The sequence below is a fragment of the Corvus brachyrhynchos genome, unplaced genomic scaffold (assembly GCF_000691975.1).
Source record: "Corvus brachyrhynchos isolate BGI_N302 unplaced genomic scaffold, ASM69197v1 scaffold11, whole genome shotgun sequence".
NCBI classification, from domain to species: domain Eukaryota; kingdom Metazoa; phylum Chordata; class Aves; order Passeriformes; family Corvidae; genus Corvus; species Corvus brachyrhynchos.
In genome coordinates this window covers 6082913-6106275 of record NW_008236965.1, presented here as the reverse complement: position 1 = coordinate 6106275, position 23363 = coordinate 6082913, and the positions used below count along the sequence as shown (strand labels likewise).

General features: G+C 41.7%; 1 protein-coding gene across 1 annotated transcript in view; it reads left to right on the top strand.

Moving 5' to 3' along the window:
* GRPR (gastrin releasing peptide receptor) overlaps positions 1 to 8168 on the top strand; it is a 22014-nt gene extending 13846 nt beyond the window's left edge. The window contains exons 2-3 of the mRNA XM_008629261.2: positions 4251 to 4602; positions 7116 to 8168. Of these exons, the coding sequence (XP_008627483.1) occupies positions 4251 to 4602; positions 7116 to 7508 (745 nt within the window). The 3' untranslated portion in view covers positions 7509 to 8168. The remainder of the gene's footprint in view (positions 1 to 4250; positions 4603 to 7115) is intronic.
* The last annotated feature ends 15195 nt before the right edge of the window (positions 8169 to 23363 follow it).

The window sequence follows — 23363 nt, the reverse complement described above, 5'->3', positions numbered from 1 at the left end:
TATTTACCACACAAAGACCTTGGGTGCATCACATTTTAGTGGTTTATGGTCATTTCAGTAGCTTCAGTTGCGAGAAACAATAACTCAATGAGCACGATAGAGATCCTAAGGGATGTGTAAAAGACATTTTCAAGGATTCAGTGGAGATGCACGTCCTGTGTGGGCTCCTACCAATCCACAATGAATTTTGGGGATTAAGTTAAAAAGTGATCAGGTGTTCCGGGTTGAAGCCACACAATCACCCACTTCCTCTTGAAGACTGACCTGGAGAATAGGGACAGCACCATGGTCACTGTGTCTGGTGTGGGGAGGATTTCCTTAGGGGGGAAATCCTCACGGTGCCTCATGAATTGCAATTGTATTAAGCACACTGAGGATAGCCCCATGAGTAATTTCTGTTTGAGGGCTTCTGTGAGTGAGACTGCAAGACAAGGAGCTGACTGGCATCTATCCTGGCTGGGAGGTCATTGGCAGCTGCAGTGTACATGGCTGCTTCAAGTTGCTGCTTCACAAGTGAGAACAGGGAAATTCAAGCACTAGCAGTAGTAAAGATCAGCATCTTTTTCATATTTCCGATCAGATCAGCAACACAGTCATTTTCATCTGGGCTGTTTGGCATGAGTTCTTCGCTGTGTCTTTTTTTATTCAACTGAATATTCAGAAGGCATATTTTTAAGTTTTGGCCTTTGTTGTAGGGCATGAATTGTACCTCTGGTTTTTAAGCTTTTCCAAAAATTTCTTTAAAAGCTGATAGGGAAAGTTTAGCTGAAAAAAAAATATATATATTTCAAATAATAATTAGAGACTGAATGTGCGAGCAGCGGAGGGGATCAGTCCAGTGCCATGTCTCGATCTACTGCAGACAGTTGAACATGCAATGTGACACATACTCTAAGAGCCCATGTTTCTACCTGGGTTAAAAATAATGCTGTGGCAAGACCTTTGCATGAAAGCTCAGCTCCATGATGTCCATGGCTTCTCTAAGGTGTATAGGTATATTCATCAATGTCCCCTTCAAAGTGGATTGAAATATTCACATGCTGGATGTTAAATATGGGAAAGTTATGTGCCTTAGGCTAGCTCATTGAAAAACAAAATGCAGGGGACAAAGCTGTGGAAAGCTTGAAATATTATTTGACATACAAACTGGAAATACACATGCTGAAAAGCAGAATGAGCTTCTACTCAAACCCAGTCTACCTTGATGAAGTTCTGAAGAAATGTCAAATAAATTATAAAACCCAGGCTTGACCCTGCCAGGAAAGTGGTGTGGAAAAGAAAAGGAGTGAAGGCATTTCTGAGCCCCACTCAGAAGCCAACCAGGAGGTGCAGCTTTTTCACACCCTGAACACCAGCAACAGGAAAATCTAGTGGTGTCTCAGCCCAAGCAGCAGCCTGGGGGGCCATTCCTCATGTGAATCCCCCACCCTCCGTGCCCTTTCCGGGAGCAGCCCCTGCAGCTGCTCTCCAGAGCCCGAGCTGTCATGGGAGAGTAGAGCAGCTGAAACACAAACTGGGAGAGACCCACTGACACATCAGCAAGGTGACTGGAAATGGGGATTCCTACCAGATCAGTACAGATCAGTCACACATCAATACTCGGAGACTAGCAGAGATTACTGGAGATCTCTGAATAAATTAACCCACAATCAAGGGAGTCACACAGTCAGCAAAATAATTTAATTTGACTGTCAGGCTATTAAGAAAGTATCTACCTGTGCTTCTGCACCTGAGAACTTGTATTTTCAAAGTCTGTTTTCTAGTTTTGTTTCTTCTGTTTTATCTTTCTGTTCTTTCACTCCCGTGTCTTGAGTCTACACTGAACCCCTTGCAATTAAAACCTCTCTCAGATCTTTTACATCTGCTGTAGGAGGTTTTAAAAAGAAACTGAATGCCTAGTAATCAGTGCCAGCATTCCTAAACATTTCTAATTAGGATCTGTCCAAATTAAATTGTTTGTAAATGCCATCTCTAATTAAAATGTGCTAATAACTTGAAATGGAGTAATTTTTTGTCTATTCCAACTCTGTTAATGTTAATAAAAATCAAACAATTTTGCTTTCTCTATATTCTTTAACTTATCCACGTTCCTGGAAAATAATACTGGAAAATATTCTCTCAACTGTCTATATTTTGTAAGAAAATCCCTGAAATAATCATGCTAACATTTCATGTTGATAAGCATACAGTAGACATCTGCAGAAAGACCTTTGAACCAAATAAATCTGCTAGTACCTTGATATATTATAAATTTCCTTTTGCATTTCTCTTCTTTAAGGTTTACTGAAGATTTTCAGTGAGCTAGTGTTTCTGTCAATAATCTATATCTGGACAATGAGACTATAAATTGAGCTATTTCAACAACACTCCTTTAGTAATCTGCCTAGCACTTCTGTTTTATGACTGCAATAGCCGGAGCATCATATTTGTTTAAGTGCCGTGACTTTCTTTGCCTGAGTTTATGATCTGGTGCTGGAAGATTGTGCTTTGTGGTATGACACCACTTAATCCCCAGTTTCAGAGTAGAAGTTAAAGAGGTGCTAAGCAAGCCTTAAAAATACTGTGTCTGGCCACTACAGCTGGAATAAAGGGGAGCTTGGAGCATAAGTGGTTAAACAGCAAACTACTGAGCACGGTATTCATAGTACATGAAAGCAAATGTCCTCTACACAAAACATCTGTATGAAGAAATATCTGCAAATGACAAAATAAATGTCCAGATACAGTCTTCATTAAAAAAGTATGTAACTATGTATGTAGTTATGTATACATGAATATAAGTATACGTATGTATATAAAATTCACACAGAGATATGGAGACACATATATACTTACATGAATGGAAAGTTAAGTATGCTGAGCAGGATATTGCATATAATCAGAAGTTGAATGCATGCTTAGCCTGCAAATAAAGCAGTTACCCAGTTAAAACAGGGCAGGACTGATGGGCTCCTCTTTCAGATTCTGAGCTTTCGGATAATGCAGGCTATAGCAGATGGGGAGTCATGGAGTGTCTGTAGAGTGTGGGTTTGGGCTGCGCGTGGAGGGGCCCTGGTGTGCTGCCTGGACTTGGGCAGGGTGTTGTGCTCACTGCCTCTGCTCCCACCCGGGTGCCCAGTTCAACTGTGTGAAGGAGCCAGGATGCTGGAAGGAGCTTAGAAATGGACTCTGAAGCAGCTGATGGGATGCCTGCCATGCCAAAGTGGGCTGGGACAGCCCAGGACCCAGGCACACACCGATCCCCAGGGAGCAGTGAGCAAAGGGGAGCCAAATGCACCATGGGCAGAGTGAGACAGAACCTGAAAGAAATATCTAACAGTTTGTAACTGTTATAATAATGACCCTACATGCTAATTTGTGAAACCTGTAGATATTCCTTCCTAATTATGGTTTTTTTCTTCTACCATGTTTCTTAAATGCATATGCGAGTTGCAGTTTACTTGGAGTGTCAAATCCTGCCAGAGCAGGGCTCCAGCATATATGAAGCACTGATGCTTTCCATTCCTCTCACTGTGCAGACCAATTTCAAATAAGTTTAATTCTGTGATATTCTTGGATTCTAAAGTACAATTTTCTGAAAGGCTGAAATCATGAAAGACAAAATTTCAAATAAAAAAATATATCTACATATCTAGAATAGCAAGCAATAATGTGGAGTTTTTCCTGCAAGAAGCTCAGTTAGGTATTCTGGCTGCTTAACCTGAATGCATTCAGTTAGAGAAAACTCTTGCCAGCTACACCACCAAACAGCAATTAAAACAGGAAACATGCTCTTTGTAGCTTGAGAAAAAATAAGGAGGCCAGTATACTCACAACTTGAAATGTGTGGCAAAATCGCAGCCCAGTTTCCTTCAACACTATTCTGTGAAGGGGTTTAAGCTGCTGTACACTTTTGAAGGGAAGTCTATGATTGCACTTCCTGTCTTAATGCTATTTGGACATATATTAATGTCATTAATATTAATTAACATGTTAATGTCAGGGAGCCCTGCGCATTGTCAGGTCAATTACAAATTAAATGAACTCATAATCAACACACATGAAACTGAATGAACTGATGACAGGTGGCTCTGATTTAAAATGAGAAATCTATTGAAAACATTGAAATTTAAAACATCAGAAAAAATCCAATCTGGAGAAAAGAATGGCTTTGTTGGGGTTTTAATTCTGAACAGAAGGGAAAAGCAGGAATACTATGCTCGAATGTTTAGGCCAATAAACTATTTCCCTTTTTTTGTTTGTTTTTTTAGGTATAAAGCTATAGTAAGGCCAATGGAGATCCAAGCATCCCATGCACTGATGAAGATTTGTGTGAGAGCTGCTATAATCTGGATTGTATCCATGTTGCTTGCCATCCCTGAAGCAGTGTTTTCAGATCTGCACCCTTTCCATGACAAAGGGACTAATAAAACTTTTATCAGCTGTGCTCCTTACCCACATTCAGATGGGCTGCATCCCAAAATTCACTCAATGGCATCATTTCTCATATTTTATATCATTCCCCTATCTGTCATTTCAGTATATTATTATTTTATTGCTAAGAATTTGATCCGGAGTGCTTACAACATCCCCGTGGAAGGAAATGTGCATGTGAGGAAACAGGTAGAGATTTGACTTTCTTCAAAAATCCACATTCTCTGTGAATCTGGGAGGAGAGAGAGAATACAGGAAAATTTATACTGTGAAATCGTGTATATCGTGCTGATTTTAATAGATTAGGTGGGGTAAAAGAATGAAAATGGTTGAAAGAAGCCACGATGCAGGGCTAAACAGTTAAAGCATCTCCTCTTTGTAAGTTCAGAGACTTTGGCAGAGTGGTTACCATGGCAAGCATAGCAGGAGACCCTTGCCAAAGCCTAGGAAGGGATTGACTAGGATACAGGGGAAGAGGCAGAGCTAAGTGTTTACAGATTGAAGCAAACTGGTGATATAGGAAAAAATCAAAACTTCACAAAGTTGCTTTGTCAGAGAGAAGACCTTGCCTGTTTCTAAACAGCCTGTTTACCTTGATACATTTATCTGACTTGCCTTACCTCTTCCTTTTAAACGAGGTGCGCTTCAACCTCAGCTAAACTGGCACAAATGGTTCTAAGCTGCGCAATTGTCCACTCAATTGCACCCAGCTGACACCTCCACCTTAGGCTGACCCAACACAATCATCTCACATAGCCTTCAGGTGCTGTGCTGAATCATTAGGGCTGGAAAGACTTTGGTTCTGCCCATCAAATGGTGTGAGATCCCTGAAATCCTTATCCTTTTTCCCTTCTGAATGTGCGTAAATCTTCCGCCCCCCCCCGCCCCCCGCAGGCCATTCCTCTGCTGATTCAATGGCTGTTTTGATTAGTGGCAATAAAGTAAGCAGTACAAGCAGCCCTTTCCCCTTTTGGTTTTGGGGAGAGAGCTCTAAAGAAAGCAAAAGGCCAGGCTGCACCCTAGCACTCTCCGTCCATCATTCCCGTCCTGCTGTGCACTCAACTGCTATACGTCTCCATTTGAGATAACTGGTATCGATTTCTTTATTGCGTTGCTTCCTTTCTTTATAGTGCAGATGTGGCCTCAATAGCCCTATATCAAATTAAGAATACATTTAAAAAGCATATATGGTTAGCCAAGGAGAGCCCTTTCTCAAAGGATTTAATTTTCAGCCGTCTCTCTAGAGACGTTATCACCTGGTACATGTCAGTCCTTCCTGAGCTCAATGGCTGATTTTTAGTTGGTGCCGTTAAAGGGGCACAGAATAAAGTCAAAATGGGCTTTGTCATGTCTCTCCTGCCTGCTTCCTGCTTGCAGCTGTCCTGAGAATAGATCAGCCTGTGTAAGATGCTCAGTTTCTGATTTACCTGTGCAGCTTGGAAGGGGGATGAGGATGGGGAAGTGTCCTGGGAGCCTGGCCAGGCACTGTGGCCACACTGTTGCAGGAGCAAGGGCAGCAGGGCTGGGGCCAGGAGCAGTTGGAGGCCATTCACATCCTATTTAAATACAATAAGTGGGATGCAGCTAATTCCCTAGGAGTGTCTGAGGAGCATTACTGGGATTACCACAGAGGAGAACATTAGGAAGCCCTAAAAGGTCAGCAGTGTTACACTTTCCAATCCTGCAAACTCTGGTCACACTACCTCACACAGGGAGTCAGTGCATTTTAGCAGGTTTTTCTGGGCAACCCTGTCTGTCCTCTCATTTTGGGCAACCTCCTTCATGGCTTTTGTGTTCATTAGGAAGAGAGATATGTTTTTCAGTGGCTTTGTTATCTTAGTGTGCAGCACTTGTGGTCAAAAGACAAGGTATAGCTTATCTCAGCTCCCCTCAGTTGAGAAATACCTTTGGGTTGAGTCCAAGCCTGTAGAAGTAAGTAAAACAAAAGTGTGGCTGGTCTGCATGAAGGTTATACTGCATGCTAGCTGGCTTTGTGAATGCACCTTTCCCTGACAAAGCTCAGATCATGCTGAAAGGTGGTCACCCATCGATTCACCACCTGTAGCTCTCTCCTGGTGGCTCCAGTGCTTTCAGCTGAAGGGTCCACCTCGCTGCTGCCTTGGTGTTTCTCCAAGTTCAGAATATCCTCTCTCTGTTTCTCCATCTCCTCCAGACTCTGAGTGCTGCACTTGGTCTCAAAGGGCTGTGAGCTCTTGACAGCACTTTTGTGTACATACACCACATGGCCCTGTGGCAGAATGTCCTGCCTCTGAGCTCTGTGAAATATTCCAGATTCCCACATGATAACTGATTATAGTAATAGTAATAATAATAAGGTGATATATTAAAATTACATATGATTGTATATATTATGTGTGGATAACTAATGAAGATTGTCCACACTTTTGTTGCCAGAGCTGGGATTTTGCAAAGTGACAAGCCATTGGAATTTTCTTTCTAAACAGGAAAGGAAAGACTACTTCTTATGTAATAAATTTTCAGAATTATTTGTTTATAAGGGAAAGGGGTTGAGGAGAGACAAGGAGAGTTCTTGACTGTGTTTACATGCAGTCCAGATTTCCCTGCTCTGGACATGCCACCTGCCATATGTTAGCCTGAAAGCTGCAGCACTGGCAAAAATAGCCAGCCACTGGTCTGAGCTAGGAATAGTAGCTAATCTGTGTTTCTCTTTCTTCGTCCAGATTGAGTCCCGTAAGCGCCTGGCCAGGACCGTGCTGGTCTTCGTGTGCCTCTTTGCCTTCTGCTGGCTGCCCACTCACATCATCTATTTATACCGCTCCTACCACTACTCTGAGGTGGACACCTCAGTGCTGCATTTCATTGCCAGCATCTGCGCTCGGATCCTGGCCTTCACTAACTCTTGTGTCAACCCCTTTGCTCTCTACTTGCTCAGCAAGAGCTTTCGGAAGCAGTTCAACAACCAGCTGCTGTGCTGCAGAGCTCGCCTCCTCATCCGCTCCCACAGCATGGCCAGGAGCACGACACGAATGACCTCCCTCAAGAGCACCAACCACTCCCTGGCCACCTTCAGCCTGATCAATGGCAACCACATCTGCCACGAAGGCTGTGTTTAAAGGGCACAGTCAGGGACATAAAGTGCTGAGCACAGCTGCCAGGCTTTGCTCCGTGGGGATGGGGAGCAGCGCACACATGCATGCACACACGCATGCAAGGAGGTGTGGTGTGCTCAGAGAACTCAGAGGAGCTTGAAGCATCCAGCATTTCATCTTGGGATGAAGTTGAAGCATCCAGAATTTCACCCTGGACTGAGGCATCGCCGGAGCATCAGATCATTGAGCACCAGCCCACAGGATCTCCCTGGGAACTGCTGCTGTGCTTTCAGTGAGAGCAAAATGAGCACTTTAAGATCAAATCTCTTTTGGCTCTGCAGAATCACATCCTGCTCAATCCCAAATTTATGCAGACTTACAGCAGTGATAAAGACCATATGAGGTGCACACAATTTCTCAGAACAGTTGCATCCATCATTTCATGGTGTAATGTATTTTGACATAGAAAAAAATACATTTAAATAAGGTAAATTTACAAAGGAGTTCACCATAGGTCATTTACAGACTTTTCAAGTATTTATTAATTTTCTGAGTACAGTATTAATTCATGGTCTGAAAGATATCAAGAGTTTACTGGGGCATGTCAGTGGCTCCATTTGAAATGAGCAGTATCTTGCACCACGTCAATGTGAAAGCAGTAACGTGAATAAATGTGAGTTGGAATATGTTTACAGCTTTCAACTGTGTGAGCTTTTGCCATGTTGCAGAGGACACAGCAGGGCAATTTCCAAGCATTACTGTTTTGTTCTTCCTGTCTTCAAAGGTGTGAGATAGTGAATGATCCATCACCCAAGCGGTACCACAAAATTTTAGTTGGGTTTGGCTAAGGGCAGGCAATAGCAGAAACTGAAGTACAGCTATTTTTCTTGTAGTAGTGCTTTGTAAAACACTTGTTTTTCAGCAAAACCTGTCAACAATGCAAGGTCTGATCTCCAACCTACATTTTTTCCTGCTGTATTCACAGAAATCTGTGGAGACAGAGTGCCAAAACTGATTGGAGAATCAGGTCTACTGTAATGTTCACCCCAGAACAAGTCCTGTGCCGGGTATCATCTATTCTGGAAACAAGAGCACGGTGTCCTGCAGATAACAAACTCCTGAAGCACCTGGGCTATAAGACACGCAATGAAGCTGCACACCTGATAAATAAAACTGCTGCCAAATGAGGCCATAAACCAATCACTGCAGCAGACTATTGGGTTTTTAATGGCCCTTATCCTCTTTTATTAATTTTCTCCTTTTCGTTTCTTTTCTTCTTTGCCTCTGTTTCACGAGTTCTTTTACTCAGAGTTCAGATTGAAACGCAGGAGATGCCAGGGGCTTCTTCTTCTAATTGATGTTTATTATTTCTTATCTATAGCACAGCTGCACGGAATGTGCCTCTAAGTTAACAAGGTGGAAAATGGCCCTGAAGTTCTAACTTCCAAGGCCATTTAAAGTCCACACTATCCAATTATGGAATGCCAACTAATTTATTTTTACTTATAATCCAATAACTAATCATTCATGATCCACACTGCGGGTTTTTTGAACCAATACCAAACACCTAGATTTGTGACGAAGAAGGAGGAAAGAAGAACAAACCTATGCCCCAAATCCTCCATCTTGTTACTAGATCCCATAAACCTTATTTTTCTACATCTCTACATATTCCACCCAGTGACAAAACTTTAATTACACAGCAACAATCTCAGTGCTATTACATAATCTGGGAAGTTCTTCCCAAGGCCTCAGGTCAAATGCACTGTGCTTTTGAAGATCGTTACCTGTCAGCACTGAAAGACTGACATTCTCTGAACCCAGGATTCCAACATCTCCCCCTCCTGTTTGAACCATGAACACTGCTTTAACTGCTTTCTTAAACCATTGTCGGATACACTGAAGTAGACAAGGTACAAGTACCATGATGACTATGACAATCAAAACATACATGCCCACTCTCAAAAGCTCTCTCCATAGTGGAGCGAGGCTCAACCAATCAGACAGATCATCCAAACATGATCCTCTTTCAGCTTTGAGTTTAGTGAGACCTTCTTCTAATTGTTGGATGCTCTTGTGTATTGATACAGAATGGTCAGAAAGGTTCATGCAACACATTCCATCAAAGTCTGCATCCGTGTCTGTGCACTAACAAAAGGAAATCTATTGCTATTTGCTATTTGCTAAGTTGCATGTCTTACACTTTGAACATCTGTTAACAAGTTGCTCAATGCGAGAGAAATGGCATGAGAGTTCTTACTTAGCCAACAGCCTAATTGATTCAATTGTTTCAAGGCTGCTCCTGCAGCAGCATGAAGTACAAAGAGAGCTGCAGCAAACCTTCCAAAATTCCAAGCTTTAAAATTACCATTACAATCAGGTGTCTATTGGTCAACAAATCTTTTTTCTCTATGCTTATGTTCTTTAATCATTTTTATGTTAGGTGTTAGTAAAGTAAGTCTCCCAATGCATGGTCCACCTTTGGGGTTTGATGGAATGGCAGACCAAACTCTATTTCCACAAATGAAAAAATCTCCTTGTGGTAATTGTAAAGGAACATCGTTGGGTGCTGTGTGCAAGACTAAAATTCTCTGAACCCAGGATTCCAACACTCTTTGATGATGATCCTTTTCATTACCACACCAAAAGATAAATGAAAGCTGGTAAAACTTTGTCCTGGGTTTGCTCTGTGTTTGTAGAAAAAGTCATGTGTGCAGTGTAAAAGCACTCAGCCCTGCATCTGCAACTGCTTTGTGATGCTAGTGGGAGCTGGTGTCTCCAAGGGCTCAAACAGGCTCTGATGCCAAAGACAGAGCTCTGAAAACTTCACCTGATTTTTCCTTTTGTCCTCCAGATGAGATTGGACATGCAGGTACATGAGCTCAGGATGTGGCCACACCACTGTGCTGATGTGCTGCTAAGGGCAACACTGCCCTGTTCCCCCACCAGCCCTGGGCACTGACACCTGTGTCACCCCCTCCTGCAGTCATAAGTGCCCTCACATCCTAATCAGCCTGAAAACTAATGGGATAGGGTTATTTTATAGATGAGTCAATTCCCTTGCTTGGCTGACTGTGTCACTATGATGTTAATTTCAATTTACTGAGCTATCTAAGGTCCTCTTTTATTAAAATTTTCAGTGCTTTCCCCAGTCTTTACTATAAAGCCACATACAGTACCAGACGCTCAGTCTGCAAACATTTCAGAGAGTTTGGTTGAGTTTCGAGCTGTTTATGACATTTCAAAATGAGAAAAATTTATCTGGCCTAAGGAATTTTTATAAAATATTTTCTTTAACCTTGTAAGAATTTAATCAAAGGCAAGCAGGAATTACATACTTCAACAGCAACCACACCAGGTGTGCTACATGATGTGTCCTCCTGTTCAGTAACAAACAAGAGATTACTCTTGTTCTACAAGAGACTTCAAAAGTTTCTGATTTTTTTTTTTCTGAGTGAAGGGGCTAAAATCATAAATCATGAATCATAAAAATGAGAAAATCATAAATATGGGGAGAAGAGCAGTGTTATAACTCCCTTAGGGCTAAGCTGAATCAATTACTCTGCCTCTCTGAGAAAGGTGCTGTTTTGAACACAGGAGAGTTAAGAAGATTTAGCACTGCAGATTTAAATAAGTGGTATTGATTTTACCCTTTTCTTACAAACAGAGGTAGTGACTCCTCCCAGAACAGGAAAGATGGTTATGGCTGTGGTCTGGAAAATGCTTTCCAGAAAGGCAGCTGCAGGTTGTTCACATGTGTCACAGCCTCACTCCTACCTAAGTTGCTCAGTATTATTTAGTGGTGACCTCAGCACTGCTGGTTGAACTCAAGGACCTTAGAGGTCTTTCCAACCTTAATGATTTTGTGATTCTATGATTCCTTTTAACTTGGTTTTTGTATATGATAGGCATAAATTTAGGGGGAGCTCCATGTAAAATGCAATCCTTTCATCAGAATCTAAGATAAATACAAGTTATTTTAATATTTAGAAAATTAGATCTAGTCTTTTCAAATGAGATGTCAATTTGCATTAACATTCTTCATTTTATTCAGATCCTGGCTCCCTGTTCAATATCTTTAAGACAATTTAGTGGGTCTGTGGGAAAAAAAAATGCATTGAAAAAAGTTCCTTGCAAAAAGTATTTTGAAATGTATTTCACAAACTTGCACTCATTTTTTAATGCCTTTGAAAGAGCAAACCTGAGGTTGAAATTGTTTCTCTTTCATCCTCATATTAAAATAATGAAATAAATTCAGTTCAGCAGTTGAGGTCAGGGAAGGAAGGAAGATTCAAGAAAGTTTTCTGAAATATTCCAGCATGTAACTGAAATATTTGTAGCTGCAATTTTGTGTGTGTTTCTCATTCCTTGTCTCATTACCTTGGTTTCAAAAACACGATGTACTTTACACTGCCGCAGCAGCCTGATCCCTTATCTAGAGCTCTCGCAGTGTTTGCTGGCACAGCTGCAGTGCTGATTCTTTCAACCTGGAGCGTTGTCTGCAGTGTTTTGTTTGTTTGGTAAATTTCAAAGTGCCGAAGATAAAACCTGTGCCCAAGATACAACTCAAGAAAACCTGTGCCCAAGATAAAATCCTGGCAAGCAACTCCAGCACGGTGCACTCAGGTACTGCCCAGTCCTGGGAAGCTTTGCAGTCCCTGGCTGTGACCCTGGGGTGGCTCTGCACCCCCTTTTCAGCTCTGCTCTCTCCATCAGCACTGGAAGCATTGCAGTAATGACTCAGACCATGTTGTTTAAGGAATGCTGTGTTTCAGTGACCCTGAAATCCCTGGCTCCTGGGAGGCTGAGGAATTTTCCTGCTGGGTCCACACAGACATGTCTAAAAGTGGAAAGGTGAAATTTGCTTTGAACAAGGCAGCCCTTTGGGTTCAGTCTGCCCTGTCCTGTGTGACACATGGCAGTTGTGTCATTTCGACTATCTGCAGGTTGGGGGTGTGGGAAAAATGGTCCCTGGGTGAGAATGTGGGTGTTACACAGCGGGGAAATATTGCTGTTCCCCACAGGGCAGCTGTGCTTTCGTCCTGGGTCACAAGTGCTACTGGGCAGAGTTATTAAAAGTACATAGCTGCCATTTGCTGAATTGGTGTGAAATGCTAAATTAATGTTAAACAGGAATAAATCCAGTATCTGAAGGGGGACTACAGGGAAGCCGGAGAGCCACCCTCCATCGGGGACTGTAGTGATAGGACAATGGGTTCAGACTCAAAGAGGGGAGATTTAGGTTAGATACACAGAAGAAATTCTTTACTGTGAGAGTGTGAGGCACAGGAAGAGGTTGTCCAGGGAAGCTGTGGATACACCATCCCTGGAAGTGTTCAAGCCCAGGCTGGATGAGGCTCTGAGCAACCTGATCTAGTGGAAGGTGTCCATGCCCATTGGAAGCGCGTTGGAACAAGATGATCTTTATGGTTCCTTCCAAACCAAACCATTTTATGATTCTATATTATGTTCATGCTTATACTGAGTTATGTCCATGCTTACTCAGGAGAAATTAAATAGGATAAAACATGGTTCTTCATCAGGAATTTAAATTTTTCTGAGATTCCTGAATTCCCTTCATTTACACTGAACCTGGTGGGAGATGAAGATGCCAAGTAAATCACAGCTTTCAGCTGTTCTTGCTTTAGTTTAGGATTATCAGGTACAATTTCTCTCTAAAACTATTTATTCTAGGTTTGAAAAATCACCACAAAGGATGAAAAAGCATAGAAGCTTTCTAATACTGACACCAGGTAAACAATTCAGATTCCTCATCTCTGTCTACAAGGGGCATTTTTTTTTTTTTTGCAGTATTTCCAAATATTGCCTTTTAGAAAATGTTTAAATATGAAAAATCAAAGATGTGTGATTCTGCTGCATGGCAACAATAGGTGCAAGCAAGAAAAAAATATCAGATGGTGGAAGAGTTTTACTTTTAAACACAAATATTTATTTATGAAAATACTTGTTGAACTCAAATAGTTATTTTTTTAAATCCAGGTGATGAGTTTTTCTTTGTTTTAAACAAATGAACAAAAATTCAAAGCACCTCTATGCACCTAACAAGAAAACAGGAAACCTGTTACTGATATGTGTAATCCTGATTCTCCCAATTAGCTTGATTTATGTGGAATGAATGTTATAGTTAAAACCCAGAAAAATTACACTTTTGTGCATGGTTTGGCAGAAATAATATACATTCTTCCTCATTTTTCTGACAAAATACATTTTTTTACAGCAGAAAACCATCTGTGGGTATTCAGTTGGGAAGAAAACCCTGTCTTTCAGCCTTCTTTAAAGGCAAGAAGCTCAGTGCTGCTTATCTGAGCAGTGAGCAATCCCCTGAATGCTAACTGCTCATTGTTAGTGCTGGGCCATGATAACAGGTAGCTTATCCTCTCCATACTGGGAAACCACAGCAGGTGATGGGCCTCTATCATTCACCATAAATCATTAGAGATTACTGATATTGCCCTTTCCAAGAGGAAGGTAGCAGCAGTTCAAGGATGCAAGGAAATATTTTGACGGCATTGTTCAAACCTCCACCTCAATGAAATATTTGTGCCACCCTCACTTCATTTTAATTTTTGTTTGTAATTTTTATGACACCATCTTTATATGTGATACTGTATTTTAAACCTGGAAAACATAGATGGAAGATAGCTGACTTTAGCTGATTTAGGTCTTCTGTAAATTGATATTTATTTAGGAACAAAAAAGTTGTTGGGCTGTAAAATGTATTTTAGCTTGGGTGGCTACAGACTCCCCACCCAAGCAAGTTCAGCCAGCCTGCAGAGGGGCTCAGCAGATGAGCTGGACAAGCTGCTCTTGCTGCAGCCCTCCCTGACACAGGGTGTTTCTTGCAGGGGCTGTACATCTCACATGCACCACTACAGCCAGACCCTCCCCAGAGCCAGGAGCCCTGGGCCAGCCCTGTGCTCACACACCCCTTTCTGGTCAGACCACCTTGTCCCTGACCCCTCTCTCCTCCCAGAACAGCTGGCAGGGGTCCACCCCTGCCATCCGGCCTGCAGCTGGGGCTGTAAGCAGCTGGACAGCCTCCTGCAAGACCTCTGGAAGAGGCACTACACATCTCCAAATCATGCTTAGGCACCCCACGTCCTGTTCACTCAGGCCCAGGCTACAGATCTCCTAGAACTTACTTCTCCCTTGTAATAGCTTCCCTAGGAAGCCTGAAGTTTAATTGTACAGGACGCCTTGAAAGTCTTGGCACCTTGAAATTGGTGGAGCTGGATGTGGATTCACAGTTAATGAGTCCTCACACAGGTAGGGCAGCTGTGCAGGTCATGCCACAAAAGGGATGAAAGAGTACCCCCTTGGAAAGACCCTCACTGCTGGCCAGCTGGATGAATATTTATGTGTCTACCTTGCACTTCATAATAATTGAGCACAGCAATTGTAAAATCTTTAAAGAATAGAGACTGAATAACATTCTGCTTAATTCTAAGATTGTCAATTAAGACTACATCTCATTTTATATTAAAATCACATCTAAAACTCATTTTATAAGTGCCTAATTGCTTGTTTATGGAAATAGCTACTTCAAATGATTTCTGTGATTAGCTTGACTGTTTTACTGTAAGTGGATATGAATTAAAGAGAATCAATCCTAGAATTCTTTTGAAATAAAAGATTGAATCTATCTTAATGCAAATTAATTACACTTAATGGTAAAATGCCTGCCTTATGCTGAACATTTCTTTGTAAGTGCTACTCTGTGTTTTCAAGGCAAGTCAGGTCCACCCAGTATGTTGCTTTGAAGTGGATGGGTCTGGGCTTTGTGTCAGCACTTCCAGCTGCAGAGTCAGACAGTGCATTATCCACACCAACATCTCCCTGCAGCTGGGTTTCAGTGGGGGTGGATTTGACACCAGGCTCTGCACTGAGACAGAGAAGGAAGACTATAACACCTGTCCATTGAACAAGTCTTCTTTGCAAAGCACTTCAAAGGGTTCAAGGAATTAAAAAAAAAAAAAAGAGAGTGATGTTTCTATCTGTGTTTCATGGTTGGCCTAAACCCAAGTCAAAGCAGGTAGAAATGGGTGGCCCCCTGACCCTGGAGGTCAGCAACAAAGTTGAGTGTAGTCCCCAGGTGTGGGGTGCCACTCTCCTACCTGTAGCCCTGAAAAAAGCAGGCACTCAGCCCCGTTCTTTTATTCTTACCAACTGCTGCCCTATCACCACCATCTCATGTCACCTTAGGCAGGCTCTTAGGATTGTTTAACAAGGACAAGGGGTCTTTTACTCCCCATAACTCACTTTAATGAGGCACATAGGAGACCTCTTCAGATGGTGGTTTGGGTCTTTGCTCATTTGTCCCACTGGGCTTGTCAAACTCCCCACTGGCATGATAGGGGAACTGGCTGTGAAAACACTTCCAATGGCCATGGGGACCCTGTGGGAAGACTTTAGGCAACTTGCTCAAGCTCTGTTAGACCGTAAATCTAACTTAAGGCCTGTCTCCCCTGGGCCATGTGGTTACTCCTGTAGCAGACTGAATAGGGAGGAAAAGTCAGAATAAAATGTCTTATTGCCATAGATTCATTCAGAAGAAGGTAATAGCAAATCCAGAAAGTTCTCAAGCCAATCTCATGCCTACAGTACACTTCTGCTATCTATGCGAGAGGCTGAAGGCAAAGAGCAAGATGCTCCTTGGTCTGAAACACACTCATATGTGCCATGAAAGGGACATTCTGTCAGAAAAACATAATTTATTGGCGTCCAAAAGGAAACTTGGGAAAATTGGTTGTGTTGCTCCCTGTAAGGGTAGTGTTGCATTCCAGGGAAGAGGTAAGCTCTGTCTGAGGGACAGAGTCTGGGTTGAAAAACACTCTAATGTTATGCCCTCACTCAGCAGTTCCCAGTCTCCAGGCAGAACTCACCTCATTCCAAGAGGTGGAGCTCTTTGAGAGAGCCGTGAGCACTGAACTCCAGGAGGGCATTTCAAGTTCAGTTGTTTGTTCCTGGAGGAAAAATTGTTGAGCACTTCTAGTCATTCTGAATGTGCATTCAGGACCAGTTGCTGGCAATCTAGAACAAGCTAGGAATCAATTCAGGAAGCGTGGCAATCCATTACTATGACATGCACTTAAAAAATATCTTAAAGACACTACACAGTATTTGCTTTTTATAAAAATTATAACAGCAAGATGAGAAGCAGTTCCATACCACAGATTGGCTTTATTAGCAGTGCACTCTGAGGACAGCTGAAGACACAACCCACTTCATTTAGGTTTCCAAATGCATGTGTGCAAAAGCTTAGTTCCAAACTGCAAGATTGTACACATTTCATAAAGTGTGTGTAAATTTGACATCTCCTATGAATATTACTTATTACTTTGTAAAGTAATGTATGTATGCATTCAGCTATCTGTATAAAATTTAAATATCTTGAATTGCTGTGCACAGAGGCAGTGCAGTTTATTTTATCTGAAACATGCTTTGGTTTCCTTTTCCAGAGGCTGTATAATCTGCTGTGAAAAATAATTTCCCTATTAAATGAAAATTTGCATTAATGTCAATGTCTCAGCTCCCTTGAAATAGCACTTAGAAGGAAATTTAGAAAAAAAATCAGAAAGTGAAAACATGTTGCAATTTGGATTTTTTTTTTTCTGTGACTTTGATGTATTTTCTAGTTTTATACACCATGCTTTTAAAATTGCTCATGAATGGCCTCTACAGAAATATGGACTCAACGGAAGACTCTGTCAAAACATGAATATTGAATTGCACAAAACTTACAGCTAATAAAGCATGACAGACAAAATAGATTATATCTGTTGCTTTTTAGTTAGGAAAAAACACACAAGTTTCATAAGCATTTTTTCCACTTGCTTTTGTGTCAATTTTCAAACATTAGAAAGGGTTATTTTCCAGTGACCTAATAGACAACACCAGAGGCTGTGTCACCAAAAATCCCACCGACAATCCTCATCCCAGGTCCAGTTTGCTCCCATGGGCAACACAGGACTGGCAACAGGTGTGCAAACCCATAAGACTTGGCAGAGGTTTTTGAAATGTGTACTACTCCCATTTCTGCCACCACTGACCTGCAGCAGCAGTGGAAATGTGGATGCAATACCAAGGAACTGTGAAGGGAGCAGGCAAGAGAGGAGGCCACAGAAAGAGCAATGAAAAGCTGCAGTCAGCCTTGCCTATAAAAACAAAAGAGCATTTGTATTAGAATTGTTGAATACACCTAACAGTTATTGGCTGTGAAACTCAGCTGCATAATGTTGATTAATTAATGGAAAAACACAGAGGCATGTTATGAAAGCTCTCCTGGGATATGTTGGCATCAGTGGGCTTTGTGTCTGGCTCACTGGAAAGAAACTGAGTGACCTTTGCTTCAGCATCCATATCACTTTGAGCATCTGTTACACAACAGTTTTGGCCCTCTAAGAATCAATTGCAGCTCACAGCTTGAAGGAGATCTTGCTTTTGTGGAGAGTTATTGCACTTGAGGTCATCAATCCAATCCACTAAGTCTGTGGATCTTTTCCATCCTCATTACACACATTGTGAGCTGGATGCAGACATTAGGAGTGTAGGAGTGCTGCAGGAGGCAGAATGTCACACTAACTTCAATTTCTGCTGCTTGGCATTGTTTGATTCAGATTTATAATGCAGCTCACACTTCGTTGCATGTTTGACTTACTATTAATAATATTATTTAAAGCTTAAACAGTATAGACAACTGACAAAAGACTGTTTATTGGAAAGGTTCTCTTTCTATGTTTATGCTATCCCCCATTTAAAACTTCAATTTCTTTTTCCATCCTGTTGGCTACAGTTCTGTTATATATTATTATACAAAACTGCTTCTTATATTGCATTTTGTTCCAGGTGATCTGTGTATTATAATATTACACACTATGAAATAATCAAAATACTGCATTTGAGTAGGTATTTTTCACAGAGTACAAGTATCATGACTCAGACCTTTCACTGTGCATTTAGCATGAAAAGGTATGGAGTACGATAATATCCCATTAGTTTAATATTTTTTTAATGTAGCACTTTGCACAAATTGGAACGTCCCTGATACTCATTGGAAAATCTGTAGTGAAAAGTGTTGCAAGACATCTCATAGCACTGCACATAATGAAGTGCCTAGAGACTGCAAATTCTACGAGTCTGCAGTCTGGTTTCTTTCCACTCAGGCAGACAAGGCCAGTACAAGTTGTGCTGGCGCAGCAGCAATCTCATGACTTGAACCCACGAAGGAGTAAAGAAATTCTCTGGGCAACCTGTTCCAGCATCTCATCACCCTCACAGTAAAGAGGAATTTCTTCCTAACATCTAATTTAAGTCTGTGCTCCTTCAGTGTGAAGCCATTCTCCCTTGTCCTAGCACTACAGGCCATTGTAAAAAGTCCCTCTCCAGCTCTCTTTTCAGCTCCTTTAGGTACTGGAAGGCTGACAGAAGGTCACCCCAGAGCCTTCCCTCTCTAGGCTAAACAGCCCCAACTCTCTCAGGCTGTCCTCATAGGAGAGGTGCTCCAGCCCTTTGTCCCTCTTATATTGGGGGCCTCGGAGCTGGATGCAGAACTCTGGGCGAGGTCTAATGAGAGTGGAGTAGAGCGAATGAATCCGTTTCCTCAACATCACTTCTGATACAGCTGAGGACACGGCTGGCGTCCCGGGCTGCGAGCACACACTACTGGATCATGTCCAGCTCCTTATCTACCAACACCCACAGTTCTTAGAACAGCTTTGTCATACAATACACAGAATGATAGAAAGAACCACCTTATGCTGCCTAACATTACTTCCAGATAGTAGAAATGTTCTGGAGCAGAACTGTACTTCTCTTTGTTTCTGCTGCATCTTGTCCAATGTTGACATTAATTACCAGTTTATATTGTATTTCTATTTGCATGGGAGATCTTGGGAACTCTCTATGGGAAAAACACATTTCTTTGCTGTTTCATACCACAGACTTAGGGATTTATTAAGATATTCATTAAGAAAATATGTCAAGTCTCTTACCTAGTAGGTTTTATTTGGGTTTATTAACTTTACTGGGTTTTATTAAGTTTTCTGCCACTGGCTTAAAGGACACCCTTACCAGGAAATGAAGTTAATGAAGCTTCCATTTCCATATTGTACTTATATTAGGAAGATTATATGCACCGTCATTCAGAGCTGGTCAAATATAAATAAAGATATCTTTACTGGGAGTTACTCTAGGGTCCCTCAGGCCGCTTAATTCAGTTTAATTAATATGATCAAGAGCTGATTCTTATGCTTTCTTGTGTAACCTCAGCTTCTTGTTATTCCTTCTGGAACAGAGATTATTGGCCTTTGATTAAGGTAGGTTATTATTTTCTTTATTATACTTTTTAATTTATTTGTAGTAACTGTACTTGAATTTGTTACCCCTCAGGAGACACTCCAGTAAACTTGTGAGCACTGTTTCCCTGTAAGAAGGGAACAGATCTGACAAGTCACTATATATTCACACAAACACACCAGATCTTAGAACAGGCTCTAAAATTCAAATTAAGGCAGAGGATCTACCAACACATTCTCTTGCACTGAAAAAGGAAATAAAGCATATAGTATTGGGGGGAAAAAATAAATGTTTGCTGATAGAAAAATGTGCTCTCCCTGCTCCCTCGCCAGCCCAGGATAATTTTCTGCAATGACACTCTCCAAAGTCTGCCCAGTACATAGATCTTTTCCAGGAACAAGAGGTGCAGGAAGGACCAAAAGAAACATCACTACAGCTGAGTTGCAGTGTGTCATCAGTTGAGAAACTTGAACTGAAATATTTCCGATGTTGGAGATGTTAGAGAAAGTGTTACCTGCAGCACTGGCTTCTTTGCAGACATTTTCTAGATGAAAATAAGGCGTCAAAGGAAAAGCAAAGATGGATGGGGTGAGTCTTCTTAAGCAATGCAAGATGTTTTTTGATAAAATCAGGCCAAGTTACTGTGCCGGGTGAAAAGAGGAAAGGGACAACTGGGAAAAAAAAGTGATGGAGATAGCTAAGAGAAAGACTGAAATTTGAAAAAGTGACTGGCCATACAGTCTAGAATTACTTTCAGTGAAGAAAACAGGGTTACCCTACTCTTCTTGAAGATCAAAACATCAAGACACTTCTCCAAACATTGCAGCCTCTGCTATTACCTCTAACATGGGCACTGCAGAGAGCTAGAGTCTTACCTAGATTTGGCTGAACCCTGTTCGTTGAGAAGAGGCAATGACACTGATTTTCACTCCTTTTTATTACATTTATTACATGATTTAAAACAGCATAATTGTTATGCTGACTTTCTAAGAGCGCAGGATCAGTTTTGCATCTGAACATAGGTGTTGGCAGCATGTGGAAGATGTCAAGGTGGGTGCAATCATAATTTCCAAAAAAAGCAAAGGCACATGAGTACAGACAAAATAATGACTCTTTGCTTTTAGGTTTTGCTTCTCATTGCTAAACTAAGTGCAGTATAGACAAAATGCAAACACCAGAAGCAAACTGATCTGCGCTTTAATAGGCAGCATTGCCATACAAGATACATCTCCACAGGTATCGGGGAAACAAAGAGATAATATTAATTTTCATGTTTCTAAATGATGAGTTATAGGAAATCTTGACAGCTCCTTTACAAAGTAGTCTTTTTGATTAAGCATTTATCAGTGTTGTCAGTCCAATTAAACTATAATCCCGGTGACAAGTTCATCTTTTCCCTGTGTGCTGCAATGATTATGAGCTGGACACATGACACAACACAGAACACTCCTACCTTGCAGTGGGGGTGGATAGTCCATGAGCTCCAAAGAGTCTGTGAGAACCTGTTAGACTCTTCTTATGGATAGATACAGGGAGTTAAGCATTTTTTGGGGTTGACTACCGCCTTCTGCACCCTCCAAAGTGGAGAAATGTGGAGGGTGGTGGGCCTGCTGGACAAGGAACGAAAGGAGTCCTACAGTGGGATAAGTCCTACGTTCCTTTCCAGCTTATGGTGACTGAAAAGCTTCCCCCAGAATGCTCTGTTATATTAATGTACCCCAGTTCTGCTCCCCTGGTTGGCTCCGTCGGCCGCCACAACCCTTGTTACCTGATACGCCCTCAGAGTTTCTCGATTAGTTCTCTTACCCTGGAGCCCCCATTGCTCTGCCCCGGGACTTCTCTGAAACCTCGCACGAGTGCAGATGCGTTAAATCTCTCCTGTAGAGCCCTATGCAAAGACTCTTCCTGCTCATTCATCGTTGGACTGTTTTAGCTGGCTATCTGGTGTGTGTTTGCAAGTGTGCTGGCTGCACCGAGAGGCTTCCTTGGAGACGCTGTGGGGAAGGTCGCGACATGATACCAGACAACAGAAACGCGACGGAGAAACACAGGACTTTCTTGAATACTGAAGAGAGGCACGTGAGTGTGTGCCTTCTCCTGGCTGTGTATGAATGGTCCTTGCCTACTGATGGTTGTTCTTGTGTGTCTGGCATGGATGTGTGGGTTTAGAGATGTTTTTAAAACAGGGTTCTCAAAATGCAATTTTTAATTGTCATTTTAGCTATGTATGCGATGAGTCATTCCTGTGATGAGTGTTTTTTAATGGTAAATTCTCACCTTACAGGGAATATTCTTAGCCATAGATATTGATTTCAGACCACCCTGAGGCATCTTGAGGCAGCTCCCATTTGAAGTGGCAGATTCCCACTGAAGTCCTTTCCAACCCTTGGAAAGGATGCCACCAAGGCTGAAGACTCAGATCACGGTTCACACTTTTTTTCAACATTGTTTTGGTGAACACATGTCCCTGATAGTGTTTAAAGGGCAGAGGATCAGCACTCAGGCTTGATGGGGTATTAGCTGCAAAGGCTTTTTGTAACTCTGAATCTCTAGCCTTTTCTGGTGTCTCATTCCAGTACTGTATTATGCACAAAGTTGGGATCTTTGGAACACTTCCATGTAACTGTGGCAATTGTTTTGTCTCACAGTGCATCCAGTCTGCCTACAGCTGGTGGTGGCATACCTGCCTTTAGGCAGCCTGAGTTAAGTGCAGATCCTAGCTGGTACTAGCACATTCCAGAATTTTTCTAAGGAAACTCCAAAACTTGATTCTATCAGTACCTAGGGGAATGCCTTTCCATGGGAAGCTGCAAATGCAGCACCAGTCAGGTATGGACATCATGACTCCAGCCCTGGTACAAGCTCTTTGCCCAAGTGACATGGCTCTGCTGCATCAGAACACTGCAAACTTACACTCCAGGTTGCCTTCCAGTAACTTGCTTGCATGGCAGTTTTCGTAAGCCAAACAGGAAACACTAGCTGAGCTGAGAAATTCAAGGGCATTTTTCAGTGGGGGCATGCTTGTATTTGAGATTTATAGCGCCCTGCAAAAAATCATGATTTACTGCTTATGCCATGGAAATTTCAATTCCTGTGATAATCCAATCTTCTTCAAACCTAGTTAAGAGACGCCTTATTATGGCTCTTAAAGTAGACCACAAAGCCTGAAATTCCCATTAGATTAATTAACGTTCTGAAGGCACACTCCGAAGACACTTTGTGAGAGCCAGGATGAGAAATAAATTTCATCATGACACCCACTCTGGTACCGCCTTCCAAAATGCCCAAACCTTTCAGGGTAGCTCATCACTCATGTGCCATGAGTGAAATGTTTATTAGATGCTCTGCATCTGTCCTTCCTGTCTTTGCAGAATGTTTTTCTGAATCTCTCTAGACATAAATTCTATTACTATTTTTAAATTGTCTTTCAGATCTTTTAATCTTCTGTATTCTTCAGTAGTTATGCAAGTCTCTCTGCATTCCTGAAAGATTTTAGTGTCATAGATATCAGAAGTTCTTTTTAAATATAATTTTTAATCTGTATTTTACTATAATTCTTATTAT